This window comes from Microtus ochrogaster, linkage group LG2, assembly GCF_000317375.1.
Source record: "Microtus ochrogaster isolate Prairie Vole_2 linkage group LG2, MicOch1.0, whole genome shotgun sequence".
NCBI lineage: Eukaryota > Metazoa > Chordata > Mammalia > Rodentia > Cricetidae > Microtus > Microtus ochrogaster.
The window spans coordinates 35,413,360-35,430,859 of NC_022028.1; the positions used below are offsets into that span (position 1 = coordinate 35,413,360).

A 17,500-nucleotide genomic window follows, 5' to 3' on the forward strand; every position below is an offset into this window, starting at 1 on the left:
TTTTTTTTTTGAGACAGGGTTTCCCTGTGTAACAGTCCTAGCTGTCCTGGAACTAGCTCTTGTAGATCAGGGCTGGCCTCAAACTCACAGGGATTCACCTGCCTCTGCCTCTCGAGTGCTGGAATTAAAGGCGTACACCACCACAGCCAGGCTGTAAAAACTGCCTTTAAAAAATGGAATCAGGCTGAGCACATGCCTTTAATACCAGTGCTCGGGAGGCAGAGGCAGGAAAGTTTTGAGGACAGCCTGGTCTACACAGAGTTTCAGGCCAGCTAGGGATACATAGAGAAATACTGCTTCAAAACAAAAACCAGCCAAATAAAAACCAACCAAACAAAAAAACCCAACTTAACAAACAAAAACCAAATTTTTTTTATGTTTGTATGTTAGTGTGCACACATGTATGTGGGAAACTGAATAGGCCATAAGAATGGTATTAGATACCCTGGAACTAGAGTTACAGGCAGTTTTCAGCCACCTGTCCTGGGTGCTAGGAACTGTGGGTTCTCTGCAAGAGCAGTGCATGCTCTTAACCACTGACTCATCTTTCCAGCCCCAAAGATTATGGGTTTTTGTTTGTTTGTTTCATGAAATTTGCTCTGCAAACTAGGCTGGCCTTGAACTCACAGAGATCCGCCTTCATCTGCCTCCCAAGTGCAGGGACTACAGGTGTGCGCCAACACTGCCCTGTGATAACTTCTCTAAAAGGCAAATTGTGTGTGTGCATATTTAAGCACACAGAGGTGAGAAGTAAACTTTCAGGTGCTGGCTCTATCCTATCATTTGGGTCCCAGGGATCAAACTTAGATGATCGAGTTCACTAACAAGTGCCATTACCTACTGAGACATTTTGCTGGCCCCAAAAATAGTTTCTTTAGAAAAGTTAATATTCTAGAACATTTGGATTAAAAAGAAAGGTAAAAGGCCAACCAGGTGGCTTTAAGAGGCTGAGCTAGGATTGCCACAAAAGTGAAGTTAGCCTGAGCAACAAAGGGAGGCACTTGTTTCAGGAAAGATAGGTAGAATTTATGATATCAGATAAATGAAATTAATTTATTTCTACTGTCTTACCTTTTGGAAGGGTAACCTCATAAAAAGTTTCTGAGCTATGGATATAACAGTGGAAGAACCTGTCTAGCTATGATTAAGACCCTAGCTTCTATCCTAAGTACCACAAAAAAAAAGATGTTATAAAAATTCCTTTTAAGTTCACAAGATCGATTACCTGAGCCCGAGAAAGATGCAATCCAAGAGTATATAGTATTTCTTCCAAATCCTTTTCAAGAAGGTAACCACAATGGCTTTGATCGAAATAAACGAAAGCCATCAATAGATCCCTGTTAACTGTGACCATCTGAGTCTTCTCTTTTTCCTAGAATGAACAGAAAATATGGCATGCAGTTTATTATCATGGAAGAATGAGAAATCAAGGCTCTGTTTGTATGAAAGCACTGATCTAGCTCATTTTAGCTAAAATGAGTGGATTTTATATCAGTATGAAAAAAAGAAACCGTGACAAACACAAATCAGTAAATGCAGGGTAAGGAAATCACTTATTTTTTTTTTTTTTTTTCTTTTTTTTGACAGGGTTTCTCCGTAGTTTTTGGTTCCTGTTCTGGAACTAGCTCTTGTAGACCAGGCTGGCCTTGAACTCACAGAGATCCATCTGCCTCTGCCTCCCGAGTGCTGGGATTAAAGGCGTGTGCCATATTCTATTGAATAAATACCTTATCCAATGGGAAAATAAAGGAAAATGAAGAAGCAGCAGCAAAAAACAAAACAGAACAAAACAAAAAAACCACCTTCTCTTTCGAGGGTCTCTCCTTGCAGTATCGGTTGACATCTCTCTTGTCATCTCGTTTGTTCATTTCCTCTTCTTCCCTCTCTGTAAAGCCAGTGTGAAAGAGGAAACATTTATTCATGCGCTTTTCCAATACGTAAGTTTTCAAAAGATAACAGGTCTATAAAAATCCTATAAAAAAATTGGTGTTATAAGGAAACGTTAAGAAAACTCAAGAAGCAGCCTGGTGGTGCTGGCACAGGCCTTTAATCCAAGCACTCAGGAAGCAGAGCCAAGAGGATCTCTATGAGTTCAAAGCCAGCCTAGTTTACAAGGAAGAGTTCCAGGGCAACTCAGGCTACACAGAGAAACCCTGTCTCAAAAGAAAAACAAAAAAAGCAATAGGAAACTTAAGAATTCCCACAAGGCAGTTGCCAGTTCATGGTATACAATACACAGACATGTATGTGAGCAAAATATTCATACAAATAAGAGGAAATTAAAAAAAATGAGAAGGAAACATTGTTTTATCAAATCAAACCCACCAGTTTCTACACATAAGAGTGTATGTGTGTACATTTATCCTGTGCATGTGAAGGCCAAAGGCTGATGTCAGGTGCTGTCTTCAACTCTTCTCCATCTTATGGAGACAGTGTTTCTTGCTGGTTGGGCTAGGCTGGCTCATGAGTTCCAGGAACCCACCTGTCTTTACCCTCCCAGGGCAGCTATTACAATGCCATGTGAGTACTAAGGGCTCAAATTTAGGTCCTTATGCTTACACACCAAGCACTTTAGCAACAGAGTCATCTCTTCAGCCCATTTATAAACACACACATAACATTTTCCCCTTGTTTCTTTGAACAGCTGGTATCATTATATAATACAAGCTAGCCTCAAACTAGTTCTCACCCTATCTCAGTCTCCTTAGTGCTGAGAATCCAAGGTGTATACCACTGCATGATTAACTTTATACATAAAAATGGAGAATCTTGGGAGTGGAGCGAAGGCTCAGTGAGTAAAGCATTGCTGAAGCAGCATAGCACCTGAGTTTGGATCCCTGGGACCCATCTAAAGCCAGACGTGACAGCCTGAACACTCCTGGGTCAGTCAGTCCAGGGTAGGCAGTGGCAAATAAAAAGGCTGTCTCAGGTCTGGAGAGATGGCTGGAGGTTAAGAGCACTGGCTGTACTTCCAAAGGTCCTAAGTTCAATTCCCAGCAACCACATGGTGGCTCCCAACCATCTATAATTAGATCTGGTGTTGTCTTCTGGCCGGCAGGCAGACATGCAGACAGAACACTGTATACATAATAAACAAACAGACAAAAAAAGACTGTCTCAAAACCAGGTAAAGGCCGGGAAGTGGTGGCGCACGCCTTTAATCCCAGCACTCGCGAGGCAGAGGCAGGCGGATCTCTGTGAGTTTGAGGCCAGCCTGGTTTACAAGAGCTAGTTCCAGGACAGGCTCCAAAACCACAGAGAAACCCTGTCTTGAGAAAACCACAAAAAAAAAAAAAAAAAAAAAAAAAAAAAAGAATCCAAGGCTGTCCTCTGATCCGCAAGTGTGTGCCTGCACTCACACATTAGCATGTTCACAAAGAATAAACAAAAGAGGAGGCCAGAGAGATTGTTCAGCAGGCAGAGGTACTTGTCACCTAGTGTAACAGAGTTCAATCCCATGACCCATATGGGGAAACTGACTTTTGCAAGTTATCTTCTCACCTGAACATGAGTACACACATAACACACAATGTAATACAAAATCTCAAAGTTTAAGGTGAGGACATTCTGGGTGTGGTGGCATACACATTTCATTCTAGCTCTCTGAGGCAGGGGCAAGCAGAATTGTTAAGGGTTTGAGACTAGCCTGGTCTATAGAGCTAGATCCAGGACAGCTAGGGCTATGTAAAGAGACCCTGTCTCAAAAAAAAAAAAAATTACAATATACTTTTTTTTTCTTTAAAGATTTATTTATTTATTATGCATACAACAGTCTGCCTTCATGTATGCCCACATGCCAGAGGAGGGCGCCAGATCTCATCATAGATGGTTGAGAGCCACCATGTGGTTGCTGGGAATTGAACTCATGACCTCTGGAAGAGCAGCCAGTGCTCTTAACCTCTGAGCCATCTCTCCAGCCCCTACAATATACTTTTTAATAATTGAGATAGAGTCTCATCATATAGCACAGGCTAGCATTTAATTCACAGCAATTCTCCTACCCAGCCTACAAAGTATTGAGGTAACAGGCACATATATCTTTGAAAAACTTGTACCTTTTAAAAGAAAATCTTACTTTTCTGGTTGGGAATATGTTTGTCTATCATGCATAAGGTATCAAATGTGATCCCTAGAAATACAAAAGATCATCTTTTTTTTTTTTTTAAAGGTTTTCCAAGACAGGGTTTCTCTGTAGCTTTGGAGCCTGTCCTGGAACTAGCTCTTGGAGACCAGGCTGGCCTCAAACTCACAGAGATCTACCTGTCTCTGCCTCCTGAGTGATGGGATTAAAGGCGTGCGCTACCACCACCTGGCTAAAAGAACATCATAAGTTTGACAAAAAATTCATTTTTCCAGTTCTGAGGATTAAACTGAAGCTTTTCCTATGCTTGGCAAACTATCAATTCTTAGGCTCTTAAGACCTTGTTCAAGATGGCCCTGAACTCATGATATCCCTGCCTTAATCCTCCAAACAGCTGGGATTAAAGATCTGTCAAAACAGGTCTGGATAATTAGGTCAATTTGATGAATTAACACATATCATCTTGTTCTCTACCCTTTTGATTACTAATAAGATTAATCACCATTTCAAACACTAAGTGAGAACAATTTTTTTTTTTTTTGAGACAGGGTTTCTCTGTGGTTTTGGAGCCTGTCCTGGAACTAGCTCTTGTAGACAAGGCTGGTCTCGAACTCACAGAGATCCGTCTGCCTCTGCCTCCCGAGTGCTGGGATTAAAGGCGTGCGCCACCACCGCCCGGCGTGAGAACAAATTTTTATTTGTTAAAACTCATTTCTAGGACTGAAGAAATGGGCCAGCATTTTAAAAAAGCAATTGTTGCTTTTGCAGAGGACCCAGGTTCAATTCCCAGCACCCACATGGTGGTTTACTGTAACTTCGGGAACAGGAGGGCCAATGCCCTCTTCTGACTCCCAGAGGCACCAGGCATGCATGAGGTTCAGACACACATGCAGGCAATACATACACATTAAATTAAAATTTTTTTAAAGTACTAAACAAGTGTGAAAAAAGACATAAGTAAAATAATGCTACATTGTAGACCACACTGTAAACTCTACGAACCAATTTTACATAAGCTTTGTTTCAGAATAGGCTTCAGCAAGAAAGTAAGAGCTGAGCAGATTTGAGATACGAGGATGTCAAGAGGATAAACTTTTTTTTAATTTTTTTTGATTTATTTATTATGTGTACAGCCTTCCATGTGTGCCCGCATGTCAGAAAGGGGCGCCAGGTCTCATTATAGATGGCTGTGAGCCACCATGTGGTTGCTGGGAATTGAACTCAGGACCTCTGGAAGAGCAGTCAGTGCTCTTAACCACTGAGCCATCTCTCCAGCCCCGAGGATAGACCTTTGAATTGGCTGGCAGAAGAGACTGTCAGTGCCAAGTTCCTAACAGAAGAATATTAAGTGGCAGGTTTAAGGACCTCAGAGTGACTGAGAAGTGGCAAGGGCCTGTGAGATGGTTCAGTGGATAAATCACTAGCCTCGCAAGCTGATAACCTGAGTTCAATGTCCAGATTTCATGGGAAAGGAGAGAACCAACTCCTAACAGCTGTCCTGGTTTCCATAGGCGTCATAGTAGTAAATATCCTAAAAGTAACTATAATACTACAAACACCAATGAAAGAAAAAAGGGCATATGCCATTAAGTATTTAATTATTAATTAAGATTAACAGCCAGGCTAAGCAGTGGTGGCTCACGCTTTTAATCCCAGCACTTGGGAGGCAGAGGCAGGCAGATCTCTGTGAGTTTGAAGCCAGCCTGGTCTACAAGAGCTAGTTCCAGGACAGGCACCAAAACCACAGAGAAACTCTTGACTCAAAAAACAAAAACAAACAAAAGAACAGCCAGGTGTGATAGGATGAGCTTGAAACACAGCTCTCACCTGGGATAGTGAGGCAAAGAGCATCATCCAAAGTCAACCTGCGCTACATAGGCCAGTATCAGTTATGTAGTAAGAGAAGGTCTTACAAAAACAAGAAAATTTCTAAAAACTCAAAAAGCATAAAATATTTAGTCCATTCTACAGCCCCAAGGTCATCTACTACATACCATCTTCTTCATCCTCAGCTTCTTCCGCCTCCATCGGGTCATACTCATCTTGATTATTATCTTCTTCGGTTTCATCGTCATCTTTAGAATCTTCTTTTCTTTTTTCTTCTTTCTGTAATTTAAGATGCCTTAAAACTAAGCAATATCATGACAAGACAGACAAATAAACATAAGTTCACTAAATGGATGTATTTGTAACAAGTCCGATTATAGATTGCTCAACAGTAATAACCTACTCAAGGATGGCATGGCTGGCATGGCAGTAATCTGAGCACCTGGAGAATAAGGAGGTCCCAGCTCACAGCAAGAAAGACAAAAGGACAGAGAGAAACACAGAAAAGGAAGAAGGGCTAGAGAGTCAGCGACATACAGAGCAATGACTGACCTTACATGAAATCCCTCTGACACCTACATGGCAGCTAACAACCGTCTATAACTTCAATCTCAGGCGAGCCACACTCACTGTTGACTTCTGAGGCCAGTGCATGCGCACACGCGCGCGCGCGCGCACACACACACACACACACACACACACACACACAGTATAAATACACATACAGGCAAAACATACACACTACAATAAGAAGACAGAAGAAGAGAGGAAAGGATGAAAACAAATCATAAAATTAGTTACAGATATTAAATTAGGCTTTGCTATATGGCTCAGGTTGGAAATGAACTCCTGAATCTCCTCTTCCCCCCTTTGACATATGGGATTACAGATGTGGCCCTATACCCAGCTCTCTAGGTTTTTGAGGCAGAGTATCATATGATCCGACTCAAACATCCAACACAATATTCAAGACTTTTAGTTTGACTTTTGTTTGGAGGCTGGAACTGAACATTTCTCAGTTGTTGTTGCCTATCCTGGAAATTACAGACCTTCCTCTCATCTCTGTCTTCTTTTTTGTCTTTATCATCGCCTGATTTTCTCCGTTTTGGTTTTGGATCATCAATGTCATCATCTCTTTCTTCTTTTTTATCTTTTCTCTCGTCTTTTTTGCTTTTCTTCTCCTTTTCTTTTTTGTCCTCTTTCTCAGGAAGAGAGAGCAATGATTTGTATATTCTGACTCCAAAATCTCTTTGAAGCATTTCATTGAAAAGTTCGGCAAACAATGAAACCTATAAAAAGAAACCAACATTAATCTAGGCAAATTCAATACAAATACTGAATAAATCCAGCAGCTAGTCATTTATCAAGCACTATCTTACCACACTTATTTTCTATACCTATAGAGAGCTGTAATATTTTATGAGGGCGATAAAGAAAAAATCAAGAGCTATAAAAGTGGATGTGAATAATGTGAGGACCATGAAAATCTTCAAAATAACTACTTGTGGTGGTGCACGCCTTTAATCCCAGCTCTTGGGAGGCAGAGTCAGGCAAAACTCTGTGGCTTCCCAGGCCAGTCTGGTCTATTTATGAGTTTCAGGCCAGCAACTGCCACACAGGGAGACCCTTTAAATAAATAAATATCTTCAAAAGAACTTTCTTTTTTTAATTTCTAGACAAGGTTTCCTGTGTAACCTTGGATGTACTGGTACTCGCTCTGCACACAAGGCTGGCCTTGAACTCACAGATATTCTCCTGCCTCTGCCTCCCAAGTACTGGGATTAAAGGCATGTGCCACCATCATTTGGCTTCTTTTTTTTTTTTTGGTTTTTCGAGACAGGGTTTCTCTGTGGCTTTGGAGCCTGTCCTGGCACTAGCTCTGTAGACCAGGCTGGTCTCGAACTCACAGAGATCCACCTGCCTCTGCCTCCCGAGTGCTGGGATTAAAGGCGTGCGCCACCATCGCCCGGTTTGGCTTCTTTTTAAAGACAAGTAGGGGCTGGAGCGATGAATAAGTGATTAAGAGCAATGGCTGCCCTTCGGGAGTTTGGTTTGGTTCCCAGGGCCCACATGGTGCTTGATAAACATCTATAACTATAGATGCAGGGAACATATCAGGCACACCTGCCATGCACAGACACACACAAGGACAGGACAACCACACAAATAAAAGCTACTTCAAGATCAGCTAGGGCTACTAGAAACAGTCTCCAAAACACAAAATGAAAAACAAAGAATAATTTAGACTTGTTAGTTCACAGAAAAAAAAAAAAGGAAGGGAGGACAAAACCACACTCCAGGAATGAAACAAGAAAAGGTTTGTGTCTATTGTGTCTATTAAGAGACCTTAGAGGACAAATCTGACTTTCTCATAATAAATGATGGTGACCAAAAACACAAACAATGGGAACAAACAAAGAAAAACTCAAGGAATTTAATACATTGAAGAGTCAGTCACAACTGTAGGTATTATTTTGATCCTAATTAAACTTTAATATTACCTCAAATGAATGTTCTTTGTTATCTTCCAACCTGTAATCCAAAAGGACACTCAAAGACATGATGCTGCAATCAAATTTGCCACTTTTTGCAGCCCAGTTTGGATGTACAATTATGGCTGGTTCATCAGGCAAAATGTATCTTCTTTCTTGGCGCTGGCGTTCCATTTCCTCTTGTCGTTTTCTTTCTTCCTCCTAGACATTTGAAATTTTAAATCATGGTGACGCTTCCTTGTACAAAGTGCATGTGTATTGAAATGTACTTAAAATAAAATAAAATAAAATAAAGGAGGTGGGTGTGGTGGTTCATGACCATAATCCCAACACATGGTGGCAGAGGCAGAAGGATGACCTTGAGTTCTAGTCAGCCTAGCTACACAGTGAGTACCAGACTAGCCTCCACTATAGAATAAATTCCTTTTTTTAAAATATTTATTTACTTATTATGTGTACAGCATTCCTTCCATATGTGCCCTCAAGCCAGAAGGGAGTGCCAGGTCTCATATGGTTGCTGGGAATTGAACTCAGGACCTCTGGAAGGGCAGCTAGTGCTCCCAACCACTGAGCCATCTCTCCAGCCCCTACAGAATAAATTCTTGTTTCAAAAAACAAAGATCAAAGTCTTCTGATTTCTTACAGTGATTATATTAGCCATAATGGTTAAAAACAGAGACAGGACCTTTTATGGCTTCTAATTCCTCTTTCTTAAATTTCCTTTATTATATTAGTTTTTGTAATGTGTGGGTCAGGGGACAGGCAGTTGGTTTTCTCTTTCCACCATGAGTCCTAGATATTGAATTGCTGTGGTCAAGCTTAGCATCAAGTGTCAATGAATACAACTGGCTTCTAAAAATAACTCCACTAAAGGATACTGAGCCTTCTGGGAAGACAATCTGTTCTGGAGATAGGCTACAGACAGGACACACCCTATCCTGCTATAAAGTAGTGACAGAAGCTAAAAGGACTCAAGCCATGGCCAGCTGAGACAGCATCATCATCCCAAAGATATTTATAACCCATGGAATAAAACAAGAAACCACAAACTGCCTAGGAAGCAAGAGAAAGAAATGTCCTCAAGAAGGCCCCCAGATCATCAGGCACAGCAGATAGTCTGCCGCGCAGAGTGCACGTCCCTTCCTACCAATCTTTCTTATCTAGTGTTAAGAAGAACCTAACAAATCCTCTAGCTTTACACACTTTAGGCTGAGGTACTAAAATAAAAATGTAATGATAGTGGGCATGGTGGCTGGCAGTGCACATCTTTAATCCCAGAACCCAGGAGGCAGAGGCAGGTGAATCTCTGACTCGAGGCCACAGTGGTCTATATTCAGAGTTAGTTCTAGGACAGCCAGGGCTACACAGAGAGACCCTGTCTCCAAAACCAACCAAATAAACAAACAAACAAAAAACCACTAAGCAACCATGCTAACATATGCTTTATGATCCCAGCACGTGAAAAGTCAGAGAGACAGGAGGAGGATCACAAGGATAGCCTAGTTTCTACAGAGACTCAGCCAGAGTCACATCAGTAATAACTTCTTAAAAACTCAAAAAGTTGGGCCAGACAGTAGTGGCACATCTTTAATCCCAGCACTCAGGAGGCAGAGGCAGGCGAATCCCTGTGAGTTTGAGGCCAGCCTGGTCTACAAGAGATAGTTCCAGGACAGCTAGAACTGTTACACAGGAAAACCCTGCCCGGAAAAACAAACGAACGAACAAACAAACAAAAAACCCTCAAAATCAATTAAGATGGGGGGGGGGGTGAAAATCAGTGAGTAAAGAAAGGTCCTTGCTGCCAACCTTGATGACATCAATTTGGTCTCCCAGACCCACAGGGTAGAAGGAAGAAAACCAACTTCAGCATTATCCTCCGATCTCTGGGCAAGTCCAGTGGCGTGTTCAATCCCACACAGAATAAATACAAATGCCTTGGAACTCAAAAAAAAAAAAAAAAAAAATCCCCCTGCCTCTGCCTCCCTGAGATTAAAGTTCTGTGCCGCCGCCGCCGCCGCCGCCGCCGCCGCCGCCGCCGCCGCCACCACCACCACCACCACCACCACCACCACCACCTATGTTACTTTTCTTTTTGTCTGGTTTTTCGAGACAGGGTTTCTCTGTGTAATAGCCCTGGCTATCCTGGAACTCTTCAACCAAGTTGGCCTCACAGAGGCCTGCCTCAGCCTCCTGAGTACTGGAATTAAAGGCAAGTGTCACCACCTGCCCGGCTCAATCTATGTTACTTTTAAAGGGCTTCAAAAGCGTGAGAGAGAGGCAGAGGCAGGCGGATCTCTGTGAGTTCGAGACCAGCCTGGTCTACAAGTTCCAGGACAGGCTCCAAAGCCACAGAGAAACCCTGTCTTGAAAAAGCAAAAAAAAAAAAAAAGCCTGAGAGAGAACCACAGGGAATAGTATTGCTACGGTGTCTAAACACCTAAGTAAGTTGTCCCCTGCTCACCTCTCACCCCTTACCCCAAGGTGAAAGAGAACCAAGTTGTGAAATTCCTCGACTTACACACATGCTTATAATAATTAAAGAAAAAGAAAGAAAGAAACAAACAAACAGACAGACAGACTCTGGGCTGGAGAGATGGCTCGGTGGTTAACAGCATTTGTTGTTCTTGAAGAGGATCTGGGTTGGTTTTTCCAACCACTCACATGGGGGCTCACAACCATCCATAACTTTAGTTCCAGGAGCTGCAGCATCCTTTTCTGACCTCTGCAGGCACCAAGCATGTGGTACACATACATAAATGTCGCAAAAATATTCATGCAAATATAAATAAAATAAATAAACCTTGAGAAAAAAGACCTCATGGCCACTTTAATAGTAACACTGACAGTTTGGCAGCTGTCGGGATGGGATGGGATGGGATGGGATGGGATGGGATGGGATGGGATGGGATGGGATGGGATGGGATGGGATGGGATGGGATGGGATGGGATGGGAAAGCCTGGCATCTCTGCCTTTATTATGCCTGTGCCCTCTGCTGCCCTTAACATTTGGTTCAGATTACATTCAGCTCTGTATAAAGAAATGTTGATCATTTGAGAAGGCAAGCCCAAAGGTAGAATACAGAGTTAATTTGACCTACACTTGCCAAGTCTGCCTGTCCTAGGCTTAAGGCTGAGGCCACCTAACAACAACTATGACCAGAAAAATGGCATCATGAAAGGATTGAAGAGTAGCACCCAAGTTCCAAGTTCCTGGCAAATCTCTACCTATTCTTGGTGAAGACATGAATTTCCCACCTCTTTCTCCTGACCTGTCTGGACCAACAAACTCCAATGGTACTGAGAAGTTGATCTGTAAACAAAACTCCATCTTTCCCACTCATTAGAAATGGAGCAAAGTCTTTTTCTCAACACTCGTCTCTTAGATAGTGTTTTTTTGTTTTGCTTTTTGAGACAGGGTTTCTCTATTACTTTGGAGCCTGTCCTGGAACTAGCTCTTGTAGACCAGGCTGGCCTTGAACGCACAGAGATCATCCTGCCTCTGCCTCCCAAGTTCCCAAGTGATGGGATTAAAGGCATGTGCGACCAGCGCCTGACTAGATATGGGTTTTATTCCTATAGGGTGACCTTCAAGAGACCTAGGTCTGGTAATAATATGCAGTCACAAACATCATCAAATAAACAAGTTAACTCAGCATCAACAGTATCTGTATGTGTAGTCAATGTGCATGTGTGCTCAAATACAGGTGGAGACTAAGGTCAAGAGTAAGTTGTTTTCCTATATTCTCTTCACCATAGATTTGGCAGGGTCTCTCACTGAACCAGCTAGCTAGCCAGTGAGCTTGGGAGAGCCTCCTGGATGCACTGCTCATGGGCAGCTCCAGGGTTACAGGCACAGGAACTACCAGGCCTGGCTTTTAGAAGGGCGCTGAGGATCTAAATTCAGGTCCATCTTACCTCATCTTCAATATTACTAATGTCGTCTCCGTTTCAATGAGCACATTTTCCCAACTATCCCCAGAACTCTTTCTTTCCCAGTAAAGGGGATCTATGCAAAAGCACATTAAGACTAATGCTTTTCCATAGCTACATGCCAAGCTCCTCAAACTTTAAGACATTTCTTGGCCAGGCACAAGTCTGTAAGTTCTCAAGAGGCAAAGACAAAGATCTATACAAGTAGGGCTTTACTTGAGTTCTAGGCCAGTCTACACTATTTAGTGGCACCCTCTCAACCAAAAAGAAAACAAAATTGTTTGGTTGCCATGTCTCACTAAGCTCCTTTACTCTAAGACAGCATCAATAATTCTTTCGAATTTCATTAACTACATGACTTTTTTATTTATTTATTTTTTAACAAAAATTCTGGCAAGCTACCTCAAAACATTTTGTACTCTATATCCCTTTTTTGTTCTTTTTACTTTATGTGTACAGGTGTTTGGCCTGTTTCTACCTATTTTAACTACATGCCTAGCATCCTCTGAAGTCAGAAGAGGGCATTAGATTCCCATAGGGAGAGGCGGAAAGGTTGATTTAATGTGTATTTGACATGAGCAAGGCCTGCCAAGAACTCTAAGACCACTTGGCCCATGGTAAATGAAAGCTGTCACTCATATGGGTCATGTGTAAGAGGGGTGGCGAAGTTTACTTGGAGTCTGTGTATGAGTATTTATGGGTCAGTATGTGCAAAGACTAGCAACTGCAGTTAACCGCTCCTGGGTGTTTACAGCCTGAAATTGCTAACCTACAGAGATCTCATACCCCAACCACACAACCTCTCCCATGCTGTACCTAGTAAACATAAGAGTCCGCGTTACAGTGGTCCTGGTCAGAGAACCTCATATGATTGCACCTTCTTTTCTATAGGTGTTTGTCCTTTCTTCATTCCCTTGCCTCCACTAGCGAGGATTCCACAGACTGAAGCCATAGAGGATGCAGCAGGATCCCCTGGAACTAGCGTTAGGGATGATTGTGAACCATCATGTTGGTGCTGGGACCTGAACCCAGATCCTCTGCTAGCACAGCAAGAGCTCTTAACTACTAAGCCATCCATCCAGCCCACCTCCCTTTTGATAAGGAAAGGTCTCACCATAGCCCCAGGTTGGTCTCAATTTTATTATCTACCTCATGAGTACTGAGTACTCAGTTCAAACCAGTCTATGCTTAAAAAGCAACAAAGTCTTAAAAAAAAAAGAAAACTTGTGTATTTTACTGTATTTAAATTATAACTCAAAGCTACATACATATACAATGTGTTACATGTTCCAAGAGCTCCCTCTACACAGTATTAACAACATTACAGTATGTAAACATGGGCTACATACCTCTTTATCATCCTCAGACTTCCTATCATCCTCATCTTCCTCTTCCTTCTCAGACTTCTCTAATTCCTTCTGCTCTTCTTTTTGTTCTTCTACTTTAAGCTGTTTTGTCAAGCGAGCTATTAACTGGGATTTTAGTCCTTTGGAACTAAGAGCTCGACTTTCTAATTCTTTTCGGAGATCATTTACCTAAATATATGGAGCATAAAACACATAAGAAAAAAGTATGATAGAAAAAAAACAAATTATTTTAAAAATTGCAAATTCAAGACTAATGTAGTCTACATAGGAAGTTTCAGGCAATTCAGGGCTATATACAGTAAGACAAAAAGCCAAAATTAGTGGAAGAGACACTGACCATACAGTGTTTTTTTTGTTTGTTTTTTTTTAATTTTTTTGGTTTTTCGAGACAGGGTTTCTCTGTAGCTTTGGAGCCTATCCTAGAACCAGCTCTTGTAGACCAGGTTGGTCTCAAACTCACAGAGATCCGCCTGCCTCTGCCTCCCAAGTGCTGGGATTAAAGGCATGCACCACCACTGCCCGGCTACTGTGCTTTTTGAAAATGCTAAATTACAGAATACTTTTTGAAAACAATTTATAGTGTGCTCTTGAATATGTGTACAACAGCACACTGGCTGTGGCACTTGTGATGGTCAGATTACCTCTGGTTGTCAGTTCCTGCCTTCCACCATGCTGCAGCAGGGTCTATTGTTTCTGCTTGTTTCCTGAATGCCACCACAGCTGTTTAATTTGTGCTTTGGAATCAGCCTCTACTTGAGAAGGCTTGCACAGCAGCACTTTGAACACTGAGCACCTTTGATTTTACTGAGATAGCTTTATGTAGCCCAGGCTGATCAAAACTGCTTACGTAGCAGAAGCAGACTTTGAACTCCAGATCTTCCAGTTTTCACCTCCCAAGACAAGACAAGTATCACCAAACCTAGCTCTAGAATATGTTCTGTTTTAATGATTTATTTATTTATTTATTTATTTATTTATTTATTTATTTATTTATTTTTGTTTTTGAAAACACAGTTTCTCTGTGTAGCCCCAGCTGTCCTGGAAATCACTTTGTAGACCAGGCTGGCCTCAAACTCACAAGAGATCTACCTATTTCTGCCTCCCGAGTGCTAGGATTAAATTCATGTGCCACCACTGTCGGCTTTGTTTTATTTTCAATTATAGGAATGTGTATATGTCTGTGTGCATGAGTGTTTGTACCCATAGCTATCGGGCCAACCTGGAGCTGAAGTAACAGTTTTGGGAGGCCAAATTTGAGTTTTGGGAATTAAACTCTAGTCCTCTAAAAAGGAAATACCCACTCTTAAGTATTTAGCCATTCTCATGAACTCCCCAAACAAGTTTAAAGATGCTTAAAAATGTTTTAAAGCGGGTAAGGTGGCACATGCCAATAATCCCAGTATGAGGTCAACTTTGGCAATACCATGAAAATTTGTCCCAAAGAAATGTGGTTTTTGCTTTGTTTTCAAAACAGAGTCTCTGTAACCCTGGCTGTCCTAAAACTCACTTTGTAGACCGGGCTGGCTTCGAACTCACAGATTCACCTGCCACCACCATTATCCTACAAGAATAAACATCTTAACACATAGAATCTATACTGAATAGAATGTAATGTTTATAAATAATTACACTGTGACTGGGTATAGTGGCTTATGCCTTTAATGCCAGCTCTTGTGACACAGAGACAGGAAGATATCTGAATTCTAGGACAGCCTGGTCCAGCCTGGTCCACAGGGCAAATTCCAGGACAGCCAGGACTACACAGAGAAACCATGTCTTGGAAAACAATACCAAAGAAAAATTACACTGAGAAAATTAAAGCTAACTGAAAAAAAGATAAACTTTTTACATGCAACATACTATAACCAAGCAATCATCAAAAACCTTATACCAGTAAGAAAGAAGGAAACAAATCAAAAAACATTTTATTACATTTATTTATTTAGGGGAGTGGCATGCTACTGTGAATGAGTAGTGTACGAAGGTCAACTGGTGGGAGCTGACTTCTTTACACCATGTAGGTTCTAGGAATCAAATTCAAATCATCAGCTTTAGTAACAAGAGCTTTTATCTACTGAGATATTTTATATATCTTTCTGTAAATTTTATTAGGTTATATTGGATAGGTATGAGTAAATTTTTTATTGTAATTGAAAAAAACTTGATATTAATAATCAAAAGAAATACAAGTTGGGTCTTTTGTTCTGTTTTGTTTTTTTTGGAGACAGTGTCTACTTTTATATACACCAGGTTGCCTTCAAACTCATGACTCTCCAGGCTTAGCCCAAGTATTAGGAATGCAAATACTCCCAGACTTAGTTATATATTTTGCTTTGTCCCCCTTTTTTTTTGTTTTTTTGAGACAGAGTTTCTCTATAGCTTTGGAGCCCATCTTGAAACTAGCTCTTGTAGACCAAGTTGGTCTCGAACTTACAGAGATCCGCCTGCCTCTGTCTCCCAAGTGCGGGGATTAAAGGTGTGAGTTACTACAGCCTGGCTATTTTTTTGGTTTTCCAAGATAGGATTTCTCTGTATAGCTGAGTGGCCTAGAATGCATTCTGCAGACCATGCTGGCCTCAAACTCAAGAGATCTCCCTGCCTCTGCCTCCCTGGTGGTGACATTAAAATCTCTGTACCACCACTTCCAGGCACATATTTTCTTTTTTTTTTAAATATTTATTTATTTATTATATTATGTGTATAGCATTCCTTCCACGTGTGCCTGCAAGCCAGAAGGGGGCGCCAGGTTTCATTATAGATGGCTGTAAGCCACCATGTGGTTGCTGGGAATTGAACTCAGGACCTCTGGAAGAGCAGTCAGTGCTCTTAACCTCTGAGCCATCTCTCCAGCCCCACATATTTTCAAATAATAAATTTTATAGAGTCAAGTCAGATGCAATGATACACATCGTTAATCTTAGCACTCTGAAGGCAGAGATAGGCAGAACTCTTGAGTATGAAGCCAGACAGCGCTACATAGTGACAACAAAAAACAAATCAAAGATTCATTTAGCTAAGTATGATGGTGCATGCCTGTAAACCCAAATATGCATGAGGCTGAAAGAGAAGATCCCTTTGAGCCCCAAAGTTTTAATACAGCCTCAGCAATATAGTAAGTCCTCATCAATTAGAGAGCTGGCTCAATAGTCAAGAGCATTTGCTGTTCTTGTAGAGGACCTAGGTTCAATTCCTACATGGCAACCACCTGTAATTCTAGTTGCAGGAGTTCTAAACACCCTCTTCTGGCCTTCAACACATACATGCCTGGTACATATGCACACAAGTTGTTGGTAGCACATCTATATAACTACAGCACTTGGGAGGTAGAAGCAGTAGGATCAGAAGTTCAAGACTACCCTCAGTCATAGAGCAAGTTCAAGAACACTTAGGTTACATGAGATCCTATGCTAAAAAAGCAAAACAAAGCCGGGCGGTGGTAGCGCACGCCTTTAATCCCAGCACTTGGGAGGCAGAGGCAGGCGGATCTCTGAGAGTTCGAGACCAGCCTGGTCTACAGAGCTAGTTCCAGGACAGGCTCCAAAACCACAGAGAAACCCTGTCTCAAAAAAACAAAAACAAAAAAAAAAACTAAGCAATTTTTTTTTGAAAAGATTTATTTATTTATTAAGCATACAATGTACTGCTGGCAAGGAAGGCACCAGGTCTCATTACAGATGACTGTGAGCCACCATGTGGTTGCTAGGAATTGAACTCGGGACCTCTGGAAGAGCAGCCAATGCTCTTACCCACTGAGCCATCTCTCCAGCCCCATATATTTATTATGTATGCCTGCAGGCCAGAAG

The 17,500-nt window shown here is 41.6% G+C and overlaps 1 protein-coding gene across 4 annotated transcripts in view; it reads right to left on the reverse strand.

The window, feature by feature from the left end:
- Ccar1 (cell division cycle and apoptosis regulator 1) overlaps nt 1-17,500 on the reverse strand; it is a 52,397-nt gene that overhangs the window by 6,657 nt on the left and 28,240 nt on the right. For 3 of the 4 annotated variants that reach the window (XM_005360113.3, XM_005360114.3, XM_026785477.1), the window contains exons 16-21: nt 13,680-13,865; nt 8,410-8,601; nt 6,958-7,197; nt 6,076-6,187; nt 1,803-1,885; nt 1,226-1,372 (exon numbers count right to left, since the gene is read on the reverse strand). In XM_005360113.3, the coding sequence (XP_005360170.1) occupies nt 1,226-1,372; nt 1,803-1,885; nt 6,076-6,187; nt 6,958-7,197; nt 8,410-8,601; nt 13,680-13,865 (960 nt within the window). The remainder of the gene's footprint in view (nt 1-1,225; nt 1,373-1,802; nt 1,886-6,075; nt 6,188-6,957; nt 7,198-8,409; nt 8,602-13,679; nt 13,866-17,500) is intronic. The other variant, XM_013351182.2, reaches the window with a different exon arrangement.